The sequence below is a fragment of the Engraulis encrasicolus genome, chromosome 1, assembly GCF_034702125.1.
Source record: "Engraulis encrasicolus isolate BLACKSEA-1 chromosome 1, IST_EnEncr_1.0, whole genome shotgun sequence".
Classification (NCBI taxonomy): domain Eukaryota; kingdom Metazoa; phylum Chordata; class Actinopteri; order Clupeiformes; family Engraulidae; genus Engraulis; species Engraulis encrasicolus.
The window spans coordinates 34,632,985-34,651,574 of NC_085857.1; the positions used below are offsets into that span (position 1 = coordinate 34,632,985).

General features: G+C 43.5%; 1 protein-coding gene and 1 long non-coding RNA gene across 5 annotated transcripts in view; one reads left to right on the forward strand and one right to left on the reverse strand.

Annotated features, from left to right (window-relative positions):
* Positions 1-6,610, reverse strand: part of scrn2 (secernin 2) — a 29,005-nt gene extending 22,395 nt beyond the window's left edge. Inside the window, exons 1-3 of one of the 4 annotated variants that reach the window (XM_063200432.1) lie at positions 6,532-6,610; positions 5,243-5,405; positions 3,539-3,720 (exon numbers count right to left, since the gene is read on the reverse strand). In XM_063200432.1, the coding sequence (XP_063056502.1) occupies positions 3,539-3,720; positions 5,243-5,404 (344 nt within the window). In that variant the 5' untranslated portion in view covers position 5,405; positions 6,532-6,610. The other 3 variants (XM_063200442.1, XM_063200451.1, XM_063200422.1) reach the window with 3 other exon arrangements.
* Positions 6,611-10,794: 4,184 nt separating this feature from the next.
* LOC134463560 (uncharacterized) lies at positions 10,795-14,171 on the forward strand. The gene is made up of 5 exons (XR_010037775.1): positions 10,795-10,841; positions 12,556-12,612; positions 12,723-12,811; positions 13,397-13,482; positions 13,941-14,171. It is a non-coding gene; the product is annotated as an uncharacterized LOC134463560 (long non-coding RNA).
* Positions 14,172-18,590: the final 4,419 nt, after the last annotated feature.

Consider the following 18,590-nt stretch of genomic DNA (forward strand, 5'->3'; position numbering starts at 1 on the left):
AGAAAGGAGAGTGGAGAAGAAAAAGGGTACACGTTAGTCAAGATTTGTTCTTTGTACTGTTCATTGGTCCTGACCGTGCTGCTCCATCTGCCCCGTGATAACATCCAGGGCAGCGCGCGCCGTCGCCCCGCGCTCCAGACCCAGGCTAGAGAGGAGAGTGGACAAGAAAAAAGGGTACACGTTAGAAAAGGATGTATTCTTTATACTGTACTTTGGTCCTGCCTGTGCTACCCTAACAGCCCCATGGTCACGTCCAGGGCAGTCGCCCCATGCTCCAGACCCAGGCATGTGTGGCATATGGTGGGTTGGGGGAGAGGAGAGAAGATGTTTGGGGGTGGGTGGTAGGTGGTAGGGGCGTTGGAAAATAATGACATGGAGCAGGCAGAGAGGAGAGAAGACAACAAAAGGGTATACATTAGTCAAGATGTGTACTTTGTACTGTTCTTTGGTCCAGGCCATGCTGCTCCAGCACAGTAGGCTATGGGGTGGGTAGTATTGGCAAAGGGTTCACGACTGAATACGCATCACGATACACATGCCACAATGCAATTCTATTCTATTGCGATGCATGGCGATTCATGGGCTGAGGTGGCATATGGAGGGGGAGAGGGAAGGGGAGAGTGGACAAGAAAAGGATGGCACACATACAGTAAGTCAGGATTTGTATAGTGTTCATTGGATAGCCATATGATCAGCTCCAGGCCAGGGCTGCACAAGCCCTCTCCCCATGCCCCAGTCGCAGGCTGGGTTAGCATATGGCAGACATGGGCAGGAGGGGTGTGTGGATAGTGGGGAGGGTGATGGGTTGGGTTAGAGACGGTTGGGAAAGGGGGTGGAGAAGAGGGCACACATATTCACATTCCACAATTTTTATACCGGTATGTTTTTTTGGGTTTACATTGGGTTTTCGTCTATATAGCATTGTTGTTACGTACCATAGTTATACCAGAGATTCTTTAAGTATATAGAGATATGCCAATGTAATAGGTTGCTATGGGCACCTAACATGACCAGGTTCCGGTCTGCCTAAATGGGCGTGTCATAATACTCCTAGCATTGAATAGAACAGTCCTTAGATCTGCCTAGGTCTGCCAAAAGGGGGATTTCTCCCCCCCCCCCCTTGAAATAATAGAACCCGGAAACAATGGGCCAATGGAACCTCTCTCTCTCTACTCTCTCTGGTTATACTTTTGCTATTGTGTGATTGGACAGTGTGCTGTTTACTCTGCCTGGACTGCCTGGATTTTACACGCTGGTACTGGTATCGGTATCGGCCCCGATACCTGTTCATTTTACTCATACTCGTACTCGTCAAACACTTGCCATTGCTGGTACCAGACACTGATACTGCTATTACCAGAAAATGCAACATCTTATCACGTTGCATTGACTTGAAGGCAGCATGGCAAAAAAAATCTGTCTCATAAATTTACTGTACTAACATTTAAATCTACATGGAAATGGACAATCAAACAAATATCACGGGTGGAAAAAAAGGCTGTGGATTTATTTTCATTGTATGTTGGGGGTAAAGCTATCGGTATCAGTACTCAGTATAAGCAAGTACAGACTTCAATGTACTCGTACCAGTTTTTTTTTAAGTGGTATCCTGCATCCCTATAAATGGGTTCAAAAATTTAGTTTTCTCCTGACTGCGCGAAACTAGCTGCGCACAACTCAACCTCTGATTGTTGGAAACCGCTGTCGGTCAAAAAAAATAGCTTGTGTGGTTGGCTGCCAGAGTCTTGCCCCTCCTCATAACATTGATAAACAAAAAAAACATCTATACTCCATGTATTCATTTACTATCCCTCATATAAAACCCACTGAGTCATGACTGCTGCTAACAGCATTGAGGCAGCTCCCAGCCCACCAATGACAAACAAGAGCCTGCTTTCCTCCCCTTTGCCTTGGCAAGGGACTCTGCACAGTCTGCAGTAGCCCTCAATCCTCTGCTCACTATAAGACGACTTGATTGACGACTTGACTTGATTTTACATTGCATTACACTTACCTGATTATCCAAAGCAACTTACCAATAGTTATTTTAAGTACAGGGTATTGGTTATAGTCCCTGGAGTAGTGTAGGGTTAGGCTCCTTGCTCAAGGGCACCTAAGCCATGGAGTGAGACAGGGAGTGGCAAGGTGGGATTCGAACCAGCAACCGTTTGATGTAAAGCTCATCTTCTTAAACACTAAGTCACGGCTGGATTTATTTCAAAGTTGACCATTTGGTGTTTCAAACATTCCAGACCCATCCATTCCCTCACTCAGTACCAATGTGGTACAATGTGCAATTGTGGGGTCACTGGCCTGGCTATCGCAACAGCAACTTTTCGAGAATTCAGTCTGGCTTATTCACATTGTCAACCCATGTCTCAGAGGGCGATGCAAAGGGTGTGCCTAACTCACGTTCCTGAAATGCCTCCATATGCTATCTGTGGAGGATACATTCAGCTTGACCACCCTTTCCTTCATGAGAAGGAGACAGCTAAAGGGGTGGTGGGTGAGGGGGGGTTGGGCATTGATCAGTTGCAAATGGGGGGCATTAGTCTGTTTTACTGTTTTAGTACGAAAGGGGGCATTGGCAGGCTTATGATGAGGTTAAAGGACCAGTTCAGTCAATTTCAACATGCAGTTGTAATGCTCACACTACCCTGGACTTGTCAGTACCTGAGGTTTTTTTTTCTTCTTCTTCTTCAGCCTTTTCCGAGATCTTGGTCATTGTAATGGGGGCAGCGCTTTGTTTACATTTTTTAAAAAAAACATTTTTATTTATTCCCAAAAACATCCGAAAGGTTATACAACATCAGCAGACAACTAGCAAACAGCGGTACCTTATGGGAAAATATTTGGAGTAGGCCTATGTTAATAAAAAAAAAAGTAAACAAACGCTGCCCCCATTAGAATAGCTCATATCTCGGAAAGGGCTTAGCCGAAAAATGTGGCATCACCGGGTACTGACAAGTCAAGGGTAGCATGAGCAATACAACAGCATATTGAAATTGACTGAACTGGTCCTTTAAGGGGGCATTGGCATGCTTATGATGACGTCTCATGGTCGAGAAGCACTGTTCTGGATAGTTTGCCGAGCCAAACCACTCTGAGAAGCGAAGCTCTGTGCAGTCAATGCCACAGGTAGCATGGGCAGGCCCAGGCTATGGTTCCACCAGTCGTGATCCTACCCCCCTTCATCGCCCAGCCCCCACGAAAAAGAAATCACAAAATTGTCGAAAAAATTGTGTTTAACTACTGATAAAAACTGCCATGTTGTTATTGCAATAGTGTGGTAATAGCACAGAAATGACATGTTATAAGCGCTAATTCACAATTTACGCGATGTCACGGGGGGTCGGGGGGTGGTGGTTTCGCAATGGTGCTGTCCACTTGCCCGGTTGGCCAACCCCAAGGACTTGTGATGTCATCAGGGCCATGGCTTCATGTTGCCGCCCCATCGCGGATGCTGCCCCAGTTGGCCCACCCCAAGGATTGCCCGTCCCTGGGTTACACAGCCCCCAGTCCAGACCCATCCACTCACCGGACAAAGTCCATGCCCAGGAGGGCCTCTTCTTCCCCCACGGGCTCCTTGGTCCACACGGCCTCGTTGCCGATGCACACGCCGTGCTCGTTGGCCCCCATCTCCGCGCCCCACAGCCAGGCAGGCCGGCTCAAGACCACCGCATGGGTGTGATCCGCCTGGGGGATGGAGATATACGTGCACTGGAAGAGGAGAGAGACAGAGACAGACAGAGAGGGAGAGAGGGAGGGAGAGAGAGAGAGAGAGAGAGAGAGCAAGAGAGAGAGAGGGAGAGAGAGAGGGAGAGGGAGAGGGAGAGAGAGAGAGAGAGAGAGAGAGAGAGAGAGAGAGAGAGCAAGAGAGTGGAAAGATGATGAAATGGGAGCAGGTAAAGAGGAGGTATTGAAAGACATGTAGAGAAAGAAACAGAGAGAGTGAGAGAGAGATCAAGAGAGAGAGAGAAAGAGAGAGAGAGAGAAAAGGAGGGAGAGAGGGTGGGAGAACGACAGAGAAAGACAGAGGGAGGCAGAGAAAGACAGGGGAAAAGTGTAAAAGAAAAAAAAGAGAGCTAAAGATTTAGGGCTCCTTGTTAACGGCAGCTGAATTCCAGCGCTCTGATCAGTGCTGCCGGCCCCTTTAGGGAGCACCTGGCCTGGTGAGAGCAGACAGCAGGGCAGCATAAACAAATACGGGAATGTGGGTGTGACTCAGGTGTTCCTGCACAGTCCGCCCCCCCCTCGGGATCTCAAACTCGCCACCTCCTAGTAAACGCAACAGTTCGGGTATGGGAGGCACCGCACGATACCACTGAACTAAAAGACCAGTCCGATAACTCAGCGCTACTGATAATGTATAAGGCTTCGGGAGGGAGGTTTTAATAACGTTCCACGTCACACTCTGCTAGTTGGCCTCCGTTACATGGACAAGGCCCAAACAATACCACACTAACACCAAGGCCACTGGCCCTAAGGCTGCCAAAAGCGTTATATATTTTTGTGTTATATATTGTGTTGTACATTTTTCATTGTGATTCATTGATTTGTTTATGTAAATGTATTTTGTATTTTAAAAAATAAAAAAATAAAAACTACTGTGTGTGTGTATTCGTGTGTGTGTGTGTGTGTGTGTGTGTGTGTGTGTGTGTGTGTGTGTGTGTGTGTGTGTGTGTGTGTGTGTGTGTGTGTGTGTGTGTGTGTGTGTGTGTCAGCAAGAGAGAGCAGAGCATGCAGGCTTGTGTCGGCATCAATAATTCATGGATGGACAGAATGCACAGATGTCTGCTTTCCCTCTGTGATCAAACTACTGTATACACTTACATGTATAAGACTGTTTTATATCAAGTAATCCCACATGTCATTCATCCAATGTTGCAAAACAAAACAAAAGATTTCAATCCTAAATAATTCTAAACACTGCAATCATAATCTGATTTAATTTTGTGTTCAGCCGAGTAAAGGCTGAATGATATTTTTCCAAGCCAAGGAGCCTAAATACTAAAAAAGCTGCACAACACAACTGTCTATTCCATATAAATGAATGCAGTAAAGTACGCATGGAAACAGTAGCGCATATTACGCACGAAAATACAATAGAGTTCATTTTACTATCAAGATGAGTGGCATTTCAACATATCCGTTCTGTTTGTTTGTTTGTTTGTTTGTTTGTTTGTTTGTTTGTTTGTTTGCCTGTGGTGTCTGTTTATTTGCCAGTGTGCATGTGGCCTACCTCCACCGAGGAACCGGGAGGGTGGGAGGCGGCTGGGAAGTAAACAACCTCCTGGACTTCATCCCGCGGGCGATCCGAGTTCTTGCCGAATATGACGTGGTCATCTTGGGAGCCGGGAGGCAGCGATACAAAACAGTCGCATGACCGAGGGGGCTCAGCCATCCTGGCGTGGTGGAATAAGTAACACAAGTAAACCTCTGGTTAAACAGTAGCCTATCATTTGCACTCCACACGTCTTTGAACAAAGCTGGATAAAGTTGACTAGGAATGTATATCACTTGGAATTTTGGAAACCATACAAGCAGTCACCATCCCGGATTTCCAGTGCATTTACAATAGTTTAATTACATGATAATATCGAATAGCCTATCTAATATCTAATGGATAATATGCACGCAGCCTGACCAAATGGCAGCAGCGATACCTAAGCGTACTGTAGGCTATCCAATAACACACCTGACATTATCCAATAAAACGCATAACCTTTGCGCGGCTTTCTGCGCCACAGATGTAAACAAACGATTCACTTTCTTTGGTTTCTGATAAGATTATGTCAGCTTTGATATTGCAAAGCTTCAAGGTGTGGTGCATTTATCAAAACGTCGAGCTGCACTCTGCTATGTTTCTCCTACACGCCCAGTAGCCTCGCAGACAGCTATGGGAGTTGCGCGCCGCGCACCGCATCGGGCGAGTCTTCTCCCGGTTTAATTATGACACCAGAGTCAGACAGTTTCTGTTGGTCACCGTGTCGAATGTGCTCTACTGTGAATGCACACGACCGAGTAAACTGACAGTACGACGGGCGCAAGGCGACTTCCACCGACTCCGACTTACTTTCGAGATGAAATCAGGGTGTTAAAATGGAATTAACGCCGAGTTGCACAATTACCTACTACGAGGCTTATCGGTTGGACTGGACATAGCCTAATCTCTTTCAATCCGAATGACACAAGACGAGCTATTCGCGAGTCTTACAACCAATGACAACACAAATTCCGCAGTGAATCTGTTTAAATGCATTCGATTCTTCCAAACTGGTGACGTTTGCGCGCGATTCTGATGTATTCAGCAGCCAGTCAGGTTAATATCTTGTCAAGACACGGCCTACGATAACGGTACTATCCAGTGCTATCATGTATTCCTTGGGAACATGACATGACAGGCGAAAACATTGCTTAAAGACACGTCCTCTTGTTACCTAGGCACAAAGTTTGGCCGTCAAGTATGCCCTGGAGTGATAGACCGCGGCGAAATAGCCAAACGAGAATCTAATTCTACGAAATTGTTACCTTTCTTTCGCTGAGAAACGGGACCGCAAGCCTGTACGGAAGCAGGTTGCAGCGCCGACGTCACGTGACTGCACCCAAAGACAAACCAATGTTCTATTGGTCTACTGATTTAGTTAGTTATCTCGTTTCAAGTAAAAGGACCAACGTCTAGTCTAGCAGCCCAGAAGGTCTTTGATTGTCGTCTGATATGGGTGACTGACATTGCAAAAAATAAGAGAAAAGATAACTGAAATCAACTCCCCCTCCAATATATCAAAAGTAAAGTTTTGAACCAAAGCATGACTGAAAGTAATCCACATATGAGCCCACATGTGGACACTTTCCCATTGTTAGTCACATTATGAAAGAGTGAAAGTGAAAGCCCATTGGGAAACTCCAACTCCCATTGTCATTGTGACACAGCACACAAGTGAACACTGCACACTGCACACAACAAAATTGCATTTATGCCTCACCCGTGCAGGGGGGCAGCCCTCAGTGGCGCCCCATGGGGAGCAGTGCGGTGGGACGGTACCATGCTCAGGGTACCTCAGTCATGGAGGAGGATGGGGGAGAGCACTGGTTGATTACTCCCCCCACCAACCTGGCGGGTCGGGAGTCGAACCGGCAACCTCTGGGATGCAAGTCTGACGCCCTAACCGCTCACCCATGACTGCCCAATAGCACAGCTATTAGGCTACAGACATGCAACATATATTTTTTCATTTGCACCTGATAGATTCTTGGGATCATAGGAGTATCAGGGCAGTCATGGGTAAGCGGTTAGGGTGTCAGACTTGTAGCCCAAAGGTTGCCGGTTCGACTGGGGGGAGTAATTAACCGATGCTCTCCTCAATGTCAGAGGTACCCTGAGCATGGTACTGTCCCGCCGCCCACACTGCTTCCTTAGGGCGCCATTGGGGGCTGTCCCCTTGCACGGGCGAGGCATAAATGCAATGTCGTTGTGTGCAGTGTGCACTTGTGTGCTGTGGAATGCTGCTGTGTCACAACGACAATGGGAGCTGGAGTTTTCCCGGGGCTTTCACAATGGACCCTGCAATGGCCTGAAGTGCATTGTCTCGACAATAGCAGTCAATACCAAAAGGCATTGTCTATTAGGCCTACTGTTTATCATTTTAATAGATAGGCCTACTGCCATTAATGTTAACATTGTATGTGATCAAGGGATATAAAAGTCTTGGCCTTGGCAGGTTGTCCTCTCACTCAGGAGTGGTCCTCTCGCTGGGGTTGAGCTCCAAAAACATAGGGGCTACTCAAACTGGGCGTTCCCAAGCTTGTCCCGCTTGTGGCCCACTTTAAATTTGACTTAAATTTGACAACTCTGACACAAAAAGCAGTAGAACTTAAATAAATGGCCAACTTTTTGATTTTTAGAAAAATTAATTCAAAGTCCACTTGGAATAACTTCAGGGCCCACCAGTGGGCTCCGGCCCACAGTTTGAAAATCACTGCTAAACAAACAGCAATGTTTCGATCCACCACTACAATCTTCTTCAGGCCTGAAGAGGTCGTCTGTCTGACATTTTGGCCTATAGGCTGTAGGCTACTAAGACATTTCCAAGAAAGGTAGGCGGACTTCTACACATGAGCACGACAGGCGGTTACATTAAGGCCTATGCGTGAACCTGTTAAACGGCATTGTTGCAACACTGACGGCAAGGTAGGCACGCTTTTTATGGCTGGCGTTGTTAAACTGAGGACCTGTCGTGTGTGTGTGTGCAGTCAGTCCGGAATTATGTTTTGGCGTCTGAGCGGAAGCCCGTTAAAAAATCATTCATCACCTCGTTTTAATGGACACATTCCTTTGTTTTGAGTCAAGGTATTCTCTCTCTCTCTCTCTCTCTCTCTCTCTCTCTCTCTCTCTCTCTCTCTCTCTCTCTCTCTCTCCTCTCTCTTTTGCTCTCCACCTTTGTTTATATGTCCTCTCTATCTATTTGTGCCACCCCGCATTTCTTAAATGATCTATCTATCTATCTATCTATCTATCTATCTATCTATCTATCTATCTATCTATCTATCTATCTATCTATCTATCATGTTCAATTAATACATAGATCATAGAATAATAGCCTAAAAATAGCTTAAAAAACAGGCCACAACATTGGTCCAGTATTCCACTGTTGGTGTAGTGACTGATAAAAAAAACACCAATGGGAGATATCAAGATAATTTATTATATTTTCCCCCCAAAATAAAATTCTATTAGACATCTTCTGTCACATTTTATATCCTCCAGGTTTTGTTGTGCACCTGCCCAGATCCTTTCCCACCTGAGCGTAGACTGTATTGAGGTGTTGAGTTCTTGAGGAACTGAATGTCAAAGCAACCGATTTAGCGTGTGAGTCAGATCGCGTGTCCCTGTGTGTGTGTGTGTGTGTGTGTGTGTCTGTGTGTGTGTGTGTGTGTGTGTGTGTGTGTGTGTGTGTGTGTGTGTGTGTGTGTGTGTGTGTGTGTGTGTGAGAGAGAGAGAGAGAGAGAGAGAGAGAGAGGAGGGGTAGAGAAGGCTGTTTTTGTGAATTGAGGTGTCCGTCTGTGTTTTGAGGAATGTCCATTGACGACAGCAAGAGCAGGTTTCATGCAGACGTCTTTTCTCCTCTCTCTTTCTCTTTCTCTCTATCTCTCTCTCTCTCCTCCCGAGTCTCACTGTCTTGTTTTATCTCCCCCGCAGTGTTGACATGATGAGCCCTTGGTCATTCAAGTTTCACCACAAGACGCAAACAAAGTCTGCCAGCCACCTAGTCAGCCAGTCACCCAGGCAGGGCCGGCCCAAGACATAAGCGAACTATGCGATGGTGTAGGGCCCCCATGGCACCAGGGGCCCCCTATGAGCAACAGTAAATAAGTTCCAGGAAGAAATTAACTCTGCACCATTTTCCCCAGTCATATACAGTGTATTTCTTCCTCATACCACTCACTGACACAATGGAAACAGGAACCATTACATATCGGAGACACCTCAATTGGCAGTGGGCACAGCATCATTTTTCATGTAGGACTTTTAATTGTAAAAAGCATACAATAAACGCAGAATATAACAAATACCGGTAGCAATATTTTTAAAGCGAAACTAAGATATTCATTCGTGATAAATGGCTTTCTATTTGACACATTTTGCTCCAAGGAGTGCAGTGCATGATGGCTACACGATCTACAGACAGCTTACCTATATACTCAGCTCCTATCCCTCACTCGTGCAAGTAAATGAAGCATCTGACGCTGAGTAGGTGGTGGTATGAGCGGGGGCACGGATGAAATTCTGTTTAGGGCCCCATAAAGGCTTGGGTCGGCCCTGCACCCGGGCAGCCAGTCACCCTCGCAGGGCCAGATCACAATAACGCACAGGGTAGATATGGCTACAGCCTAGGGCAACAGCCTAGGGGCCCCCCTCCTGCGAGGGGGCCCCCAGTTGGCCAAAGAGGGAAGTCAAACATTTCAGAATTGTGTCAAGATGCAGTATTGAAAAGTGTGTCTGCAAAACTGTTATTTCTAATTCCTATCTTCGAATTATGACACTCTGTGGCCTATGTAATTTTATCTTCTATGAATGAATGAATGAATGAATGAATGACTTTACTACAGGCACAACCAAATTTGTAAAATGCAAAACACTGAATAGTAATTTAAAAAATGCCATAGATAACTAGAACAACATACACCGACAAACCATACACACAAAATCACACAGTGGATGTCTTTAAAATGCTGTTCTCTGTGCAGAATATAATGTGTGTGTGTTTGTGTGTGGTTGGGGGGGGGGGGGGGGGGGGGGGGGGGGGGGCGGGGGGGGTTCCAGTAAACTTTAGAACCAGGGGCCCCAGTCCATCTTAATCAGGCCCTGCAACCAGTTCTGATGGCACGTGCCTCCACCACCTCTCTCCTGTTCTGTCAGCCACCCAAACAATAGCTGCCGATAAAATAAACAAAAACATGTGCACGAGGGCAGACAATGCAAAAACACATTACCGGCCAAACCACACCAAAACAACACTGAAAAAAGAGGAGCTACCCGGCTGGGAAATTTCCATAAAAAAATCAAGAATGCATGATTTTTATATGCATATATAGCCTAATAAATTGCACAAATGTATTTCCCCCAAAAAATTATGGATATTTACAATAATAAATAAGACACAAAATCTGCCTTGAAAAAATTAGGTATTCTACCCAATTTCTCACTACAAATTAGGGGGAGCTGAAGTTTGGTTGGTGGTGGGGGAGGGGAGGGGCTTTGTTGAGCTCTAACGTCTTTCTTTCATGCTGGTGTCATGTTCCCTGCATTTAAACCGAAGAGAACCTCCTAGAGACTTCAGGTAAGTTTTAAATAACTTCAGAAGTTTCATCATCCTAGTTCAGTAGCTGCTTCACATGCATATTTTGAAGATTTGATGTTGTGGATGAACTGTTTATGAGATTTTAGATACGAGGAACCTGTGTTTAGCCTGGCAGCTCTGGCTGAATGGACTGTCTTACGGTTGAATTGGGTGTGCAATTTTACACCAGATGAGTTTTCATAGTTTTCAGAACGAATTTTGAAGTTACCAAGCTTTTGCTAACTAGTGCTATGTCATAGGTTTCTGGCTGTGTAGTTTCATGAGTTTTCAGAACGAACTTTGAAGCAACCAAACTTTTGCTAACTAGTGCTTTATCATAGGTTTCTGGCTGGGCAGTGTTTGAAGGCACGTGAGATTCCAGCCATGTAGAACGTACGTGCACTGAGCTAATTAGCTAGCCAGCTAGTCACCAGGGGAAATATTTTAGCTACGTTTTTGCATGTTTGGATGCCCTTGCATGCACTTTTCAGCGGTAGCATGTCATTTTTCCGACACCCCTTTGGTCCGATTCGTCAATATTCCGAAAATTTCCCATTGATCCTACAGCCCACTAACTCGAAATAATTAAATTAAACCCTTTGCTCCGAAAGCTCAATGTTCCGACCAATGGCTGTTTGGGGTTGGTCATCATCCCAGGTCGTATGTCCTGCTTTTCCCGGTGTCAGCTGCATGCGCTGCGACGAGCACATAGATGCCGCCTGAGTCGGTCTTGCTGTGCCCTTACCAAAACCACCCCTAAACATAACCTGTCATTAATGCAAAGTTTTACAATTGTGCCCTACCCAAAACCATTCCTAACCCTAACCTGTGGATATTGCAATGTTTCTGAGTTTTAAATGTGTGCCTTGACCAAAACTTTACCTAAACCTAACCTGCCACAGACAGTTGCATGACCACTGCGCAGGCTTCAGAGATGACGGTGATCTAAAGCAGCTTTTGGTCGGAACATTGGACTGTCGGGACAAAGGGTTTCATTTTATTGGGAAAAAGTTATCTGAGACTAAGTGCTGTAGGATCAATGAGACATTTTCGGAACATTGACGCATCGGACCAATGGTATGTCGGAAAAATGAGCGGACCCCCTTTTCAGCCTTAACATACACGCTATGTTGCCTTTCAACCATTAATGTATAGAATGTGCATTGTAGAAGATTTGTTTTTGGCCGATTTTAATGGCCTAATGTTTGATAATGTGTTCCGTTTTGGTAAGTGTAATTTTGCTAGTCTTTAGAGTGAGTTGAGATGAATTTAGAGCCTTATAAAGGGTTCCTGTGACTTCGTTTGAAATATGCAGTGAGTGATTTTGATGCCAGTGGCCTGAAAGTTAGCACCTTTGATAGCTCTTTTAACGGGCTCCATAGGTGTGAATTACCACCAGTGTGCCCTCCTAACTTCTTACCTTAGCTAACCAGTCTGCAGAATTTGTTAAGTTATTTGATGGAAAGTATAAAAGTATATATTCTTTTTCTTAGACCATATTCACATACATCCAAATACCCCACTGAATTGAATTAAGATAGTGAAATGTTCTTAAGAATATAATAGTCTGTCCTGGGCTTTCTTGCAGAAGGCTACTGACTTGGCCTAAAAATAATTCATGGTGTTTTGAATCTGTTGATGTATTTATTTGCACTCCTGTAGTAATTGACAGTCATGAAAGCTAAATTGTGACTTAACTTTTTTCCCCTCTCAGGCTTTTACAGATTTATTGACCAGATGTCCTGGAAGTGCCCCCTGATGCAGACCCAGTGTAAGAACATGCTGTCACTGTTTTGTGTGTTTAGGCTATGCCAGGTTTGACACAGTATTTGCTTTTAGTGATATTTAATCTAATCTAAATCTCATCATGTTTTTAAACAGTGTTGGGTAGCCACCCACGCACGTTGACACAGCCCCCAGCAGTGGGCACCCATGGGGATGGACCCAGGAGTGGAGGATGACCCAATAGGGTGAGCTGCTGAGACAATATCACACATATAGATAATTGTTTTAAGTGTATGGGAAATAACTAAATGTTTGTTTACATTGCACAGATGAAAATTCAGCCCACTCACTATCTATTGACACCAGTCATACAAATGTATTGACCAGATGTCCTTGAAGTGCCCCCTGACAGTGCAAGTATACATGCTGGCACTGTGTCAGGCCAGGGGTTCCAAAACCTCAGCATGGCCCCCAATATACCAATAGAGTCTGGCCAAGCCCCCCCTTAAATGTTTCGCCACACTATTTTTTCTGTGCGCCCCTTTTATAACCATTGTTTAGGTCTGTGAGTCAATTCTTTGCTGTAGGAAATATATATTTTTTCCTTATTTTTAATTTAAGTTGATGTACTCAGTTATTTAATTTATTACATTATTTTTATTAGCTTTTCCTGCCAAGCTGCGGCACCGCAGGGGTCCCTGACCCCCACTTTGAAAACCACTGGTTTAGGCTATGCACGGTTTGAGACAGTATTTGTTTTTAGTGATATGTCATAAATATTTTGTGTGATATTTATTCTCATCTAAATCTCATCTCATGTTTTTAAAAAGTGGTGGGTAGCCACCCATGCACGTTGACACAGCCAGCAGCGAGTACCCAGGGCGATGGACCCAGAAGTGGAGGATGATCCAATAGGGTGAGTTGCTGAGCTAATGTCACACACATACACTCACCTGCCACTATATTAGGAAAGCCTTTACAACTGTTCATTGAAGCAAATTTCTGATTAGCCAATCACATGGCCTAGTGGTTAGAGATAGTTGGTCTTTCAATCTAGGGGTTGCAGGTTGGAATCCCCCTGACCTCTCCTGCACCTCCACCCATGGCTGAAGTGCCCTTGAACAAGGCACCTGACCTAACCCCACATTGATCCAGGGACTGTAACCAATACCCTGAAAAATGATAACTGTAAGTTGGTAAGTTGAATAAATGAAAGGGTCAGCTAAGTGCAATGTAATATAATGTAATGTAATGTAATGTAATGTAAAATGGAGTTAGTAGTGGAGAGTGGTGTGTCTGGATTTCCATTCATTTTTTCTTTTTTTAACTGAAAATGTCTTTGCCTTTGCCTTTGCCTTTGTCTTTGCTCCACAGTGTGAGGAAAAGACGCATACTAGAGGGAGTCGAGGACTTGGCTGGCCTACAAAATGTCACTAAGGGATGCAACTGACGGCTGAAGTAGGATCTTTTTTGTTTTTTGGCCATGACAATGCTTTGACAGTTGATAATAAACTGATAATAAACTGATAATTACGATACCATGTGCACATCATTGTTTTTATGGGTTGTTTAAGAATAATAAAATGGATGTACTCATCGAAACCACTTGGTGATGTTGTTTTATTGATTGTTAACCACATTATACTTGTAATAGATATGAATGCAACGTTTAGAGCTTTGGCCTCAATTGCTATGTGGAAAATATTGCTCCTCCATTACGGAGAAATCTGATTATTTAGCAGGATTAATTCATGCAAAAATGTCCAATATAATTGTGGCGACAATATTACACGTGATATAATGGAGGGAATCCTTCCAGTTGAAATGAGGAAAGTTTCTTGATTTATTTGTAATTTTACATATTTTATTCATGCAAAAATGTCCAATAAAATTGAGGCGACAATATTACACGTGATATAATGGAGGGAATCCTTCCAATTGAAATGAGGAAAGTTCCTTGATTTATTTGAAATTTGTCAGAATTTATTCATGCAAAAATGTCCAATAAAATTGAGGCGACAATATTACACGTGATATAATTGAGGGAATACTTCCAATTGAAATGAGGAAATTTCCTTGATTTTTTCAGAATTTTGCCTGATTTATTCAAGGACACAGGGAAAAGTGCACAATTATTTCACGTTATTTTGCAAAGAAAATTTAGATTATTTGCTTAATAATAACGAGGGGAAAATTTTGTTTAATATTTTTACGCGTAATAAATCGCCTCAATTTTTTTATGCATTTCCATTGCGTCTCTTTTTACAGTGAACCACGCCCAAAGACCAACGCAGTGCACTCTCCTGTCTTGCACACACACAGGAGAGCTTGTAAGTGTATGTTTTGTGCACACTGACACACACAAGAGCATAAAAAACACACACAAGCTTATACACACACAGGCACGCACAAACACACACGCACATGCACATACACACACACGCACACACACACGCACACACAGCAAAGTCATCCAATACAGTTGTTACTGTGTGAATGTGAGAAATTCCCTCTGTTTCATTTCTTCATTCATTGACTCATTTATTACAATGCAATAGTAGCTATAGCTTTTTGGAAGTTATTGCTATTATTTCACAGGGAAATTATGAGTAAAGTCTTCGTTTAGAGGCCACAACAAACAGGAATCTCACAGAATGAGGGAGAGGTAAGTGGCCTTTTAGATTTCTTTTTTTCGGTCTATACATGGGTTCTCATTTTTTAGTTTTCCCTTGGCTGCGCGACCCTGGCTGCGCACAACTCAACCTCTGATTGTTGGAAAGCGCTGTCCGTCAAAAAACTCGCTCACGTGGTTGTTAGTGTCTTTCCCCTCCTCACAACACTGTGTTTATAAACAAAACAAAAAACATACACATTGTTTGTCAGAGATGAGAGATATTTATTCAGGTAAACTAAAAAAAATGTTTAATTTCTTAGCCTGTTAAGACACGACATTATACATTTGTTGTTACCAGAATGGAGACACTGACGAAGGCAACAGCCGAAACGTTTGTCTACACTTCTGCTGCTATGTAAAAAAAAAAAAAAAAAGAAGAAAAGAAGACCCGGAGTGCGATCCACTTTTTCACCTTCCAAGTTATTCAACTGGAGTCGCACCACACGGAAGAGCGCGGTGTATGAACTACTACTTGTTACCAGAATGCCAATGACCAAGTCGTAGTGCACACAGGCCTGTGTTAAGTCATAGTGTAGTATGGTAGTCAACTTTTCAAGTTTTACAGCGTTCCACTGGTGGAACAGCGTGCATTAATGGGCTACGGTGTAGGCAGAGTCGGAGTAAGATGGCCTGGCCTGGCCCCTAGGCTACAGATTGCTGTGGATACAACATGTGTTTAGTTAGTTAGTCTTTGTTTTTTTGTTTTGTTTAGTTTTAGTTTTTTTTTACCTCAGAAGAGATCATGTTTTTAAGAGAAGTCATGAGACAAGTCTCCCCCAAGCAGAGCAACATGTTAGGATACAATTTCTTCATGAGACTTTCAAGTTACATCCTGTAAAAATATAATCTATTGGCTCTTAAAAGCAGTACACTTCTAGCCCTTTTAGGTGCAATGTTGGAGAGGAGTTTACAATTAGGTTTCATGCTTTTAGAGGAAAGTGCACACTTGTTCCAAACACACACCACAGCCAGAGACCACAGATTATCCTGAATGAGTAAAGTGTGGTTTTGGGCATCAGCTCAAGGAAGAGAAAAGAGATACAGCACATTAGCACTAGCCATACGTGAAACTAGTATCTTGTTGGCTGGTAACTTACTCTTGGGGTATGACATACCACTGTTTACTATTTCCCTCTTTAAATCAGCTGATGGTTACGCATATTTAAGTACAAGAAAGATCACACTCATTGTGAATTGAATTGAATTGAATTGAATTGAATTGAATTGAATTGAAATGAAATGAAATGAAATGAAATGAAATGAAATTGATTTGAATTGAATTGAATTGAATTGAATCTGATACTGTTGTGTGGTTGGTTTGGGCGAATCAGGGATGCTGCAGCAGGTGAATCTCTGTTGGAGACTGCCTGCCTGGTAAAGTGTAAAATTGCCAGGTGACTCAGGCAAAGTCATGCCCAAGGTAATCCGTCAATGAGGAGGAAGAGGGCAATCTGGTGCTACAGCAGTTGCACATGATATAATTATGGAGACCTGACTTCCACAGTTCCAGTCCAAACCTGATGCAGAGTGAGTATAAGGCCTACGCCCGGCCGCCCATCAATGCCAACACCACGTTTTCAGAAACTAGATCGGTTGGCCCTCAGCCTTCAGACATCTATCTATCTATCAATGAATCAATCAATCTATCTATCTACAGTTTCTATCTATCTATCTATCTATCTATCTATCTATCTATCTATCTATCTATCTATCTATCTATCTATCTATCTATCTTTCTATCTGGTATCCATCTATCTAAGCTGAAATATAACTACAAGAAGTGAAGTGAAAGAGATATAGAGGGAGAGAGAGAGAGAGAGAGAGAGAGAGAGAGAGAGAGAGAGAGAGAGAGACAGACAGACAGACAGACAGACAGACAGACAGACAGACAGACAGACAGAGAGAAAGAGAGAGAGCGAGAGAGAGAGAGATAGGTAGAGAGTGACAGACAGAGAGACTCCGTCTGGAGGTCTGTTTCTGTTACCTGGTGGCATGCAATTAACTATGTGAGTCACACACTCACAACTTGGTGGTAATGTGTGTATTGCTTCATAGGAAAAACACATTTACTGTACAGTATGCTCTTCCATACGCACTGTGCAATTAAGCACACTTCACAAGTTCCTTCCCTTAAAGGTGTCAGAGCTGTAAGTGACGGTATAGTACCGTAATAGTAGTGGTGATGATGACGGTATAGTACTGTAATAGTAGTGGTGTGGAGATGTATGGGTATGAGTAGTACCGCTGTAGCATCCTTTTGTACTATATTTACCGAACAAGAGACAAATTGTGATACACAAGAGGCGATGTACAGGATTTACGAGAACTCACACGTTATAGTAGTTTAATTAACAGTTTAATATAGTGGCTATTCTTGGAACAGACACACAAAAAAATAAACTGATCAGGGGACTTTCTGAAATCATGGCGTTAGTGTGTTTATTTATTTCACCGTTGTGAAAAATAAAGGAAATTGAAAGTCCAACTTGATTGGCTCTTTATCCTTTTAATGTCACAAAACATATGCAGATAGTCCAATAACATCATTTCTGTAATTTAGGCATGTGGAATATTGGCATCATATGAAGTAATGTAAATATGCCTTGTGCACTTACGCATGCACACACATACGCAGACACACATACGGTGCACACACACACTATACCCTCAAAACACACACACCGAAAAAATATCAAGGTTGTGTGTATTGTTGTGGGCTGGAAACAGCTGGCGGGGTGTCCGCCTGGGAGGCAGGGCCGGATTAATGTCTAAGCTAGATATGGCTACAGCCTAGGGCCCGGGCTCCCACCCACCAGGGGGGCCCCCATCGGCCAAAGGGGAAAAAAAACAATATTCTTGGATAAATGTTATAAGGTGTGGTATTGATAACTTACTCTGCCATGTCAGGTACAGTTTTAAATCTTATTTATACTCCTTCACGTCACTTTCGGCTTTCGCGTTCACTTACTCCTCTTGGGTTGGAAAGAAGAGACCGTCTATGTCAGGGGTCCCCAACCTTTTTGGCACCAGGGACCGGTTTGAGTCCCATTTTTTTTTCGAGGACCGGTAGTCACGCGTTATATTAATAATAATAATAATAATAATAATAATAATAAATATTATTATCACCACACTATTATTATTAGGCCTATTAGTTATCATTGTTATTATTAATAGGCCTAATAATAATAGTATCAATAGTATCAATAGGGTCTAAAAATAAGGCCTAATCCTTTTCCTTCATTCCATTCAAAATGTGTAACATTTAGTATTTGACTATTAAACTGACAATTATCCCACTAATTTGTGGAGCCATTCTTGGTCATAGAGCTAGTGGTGCAAGGGAGATC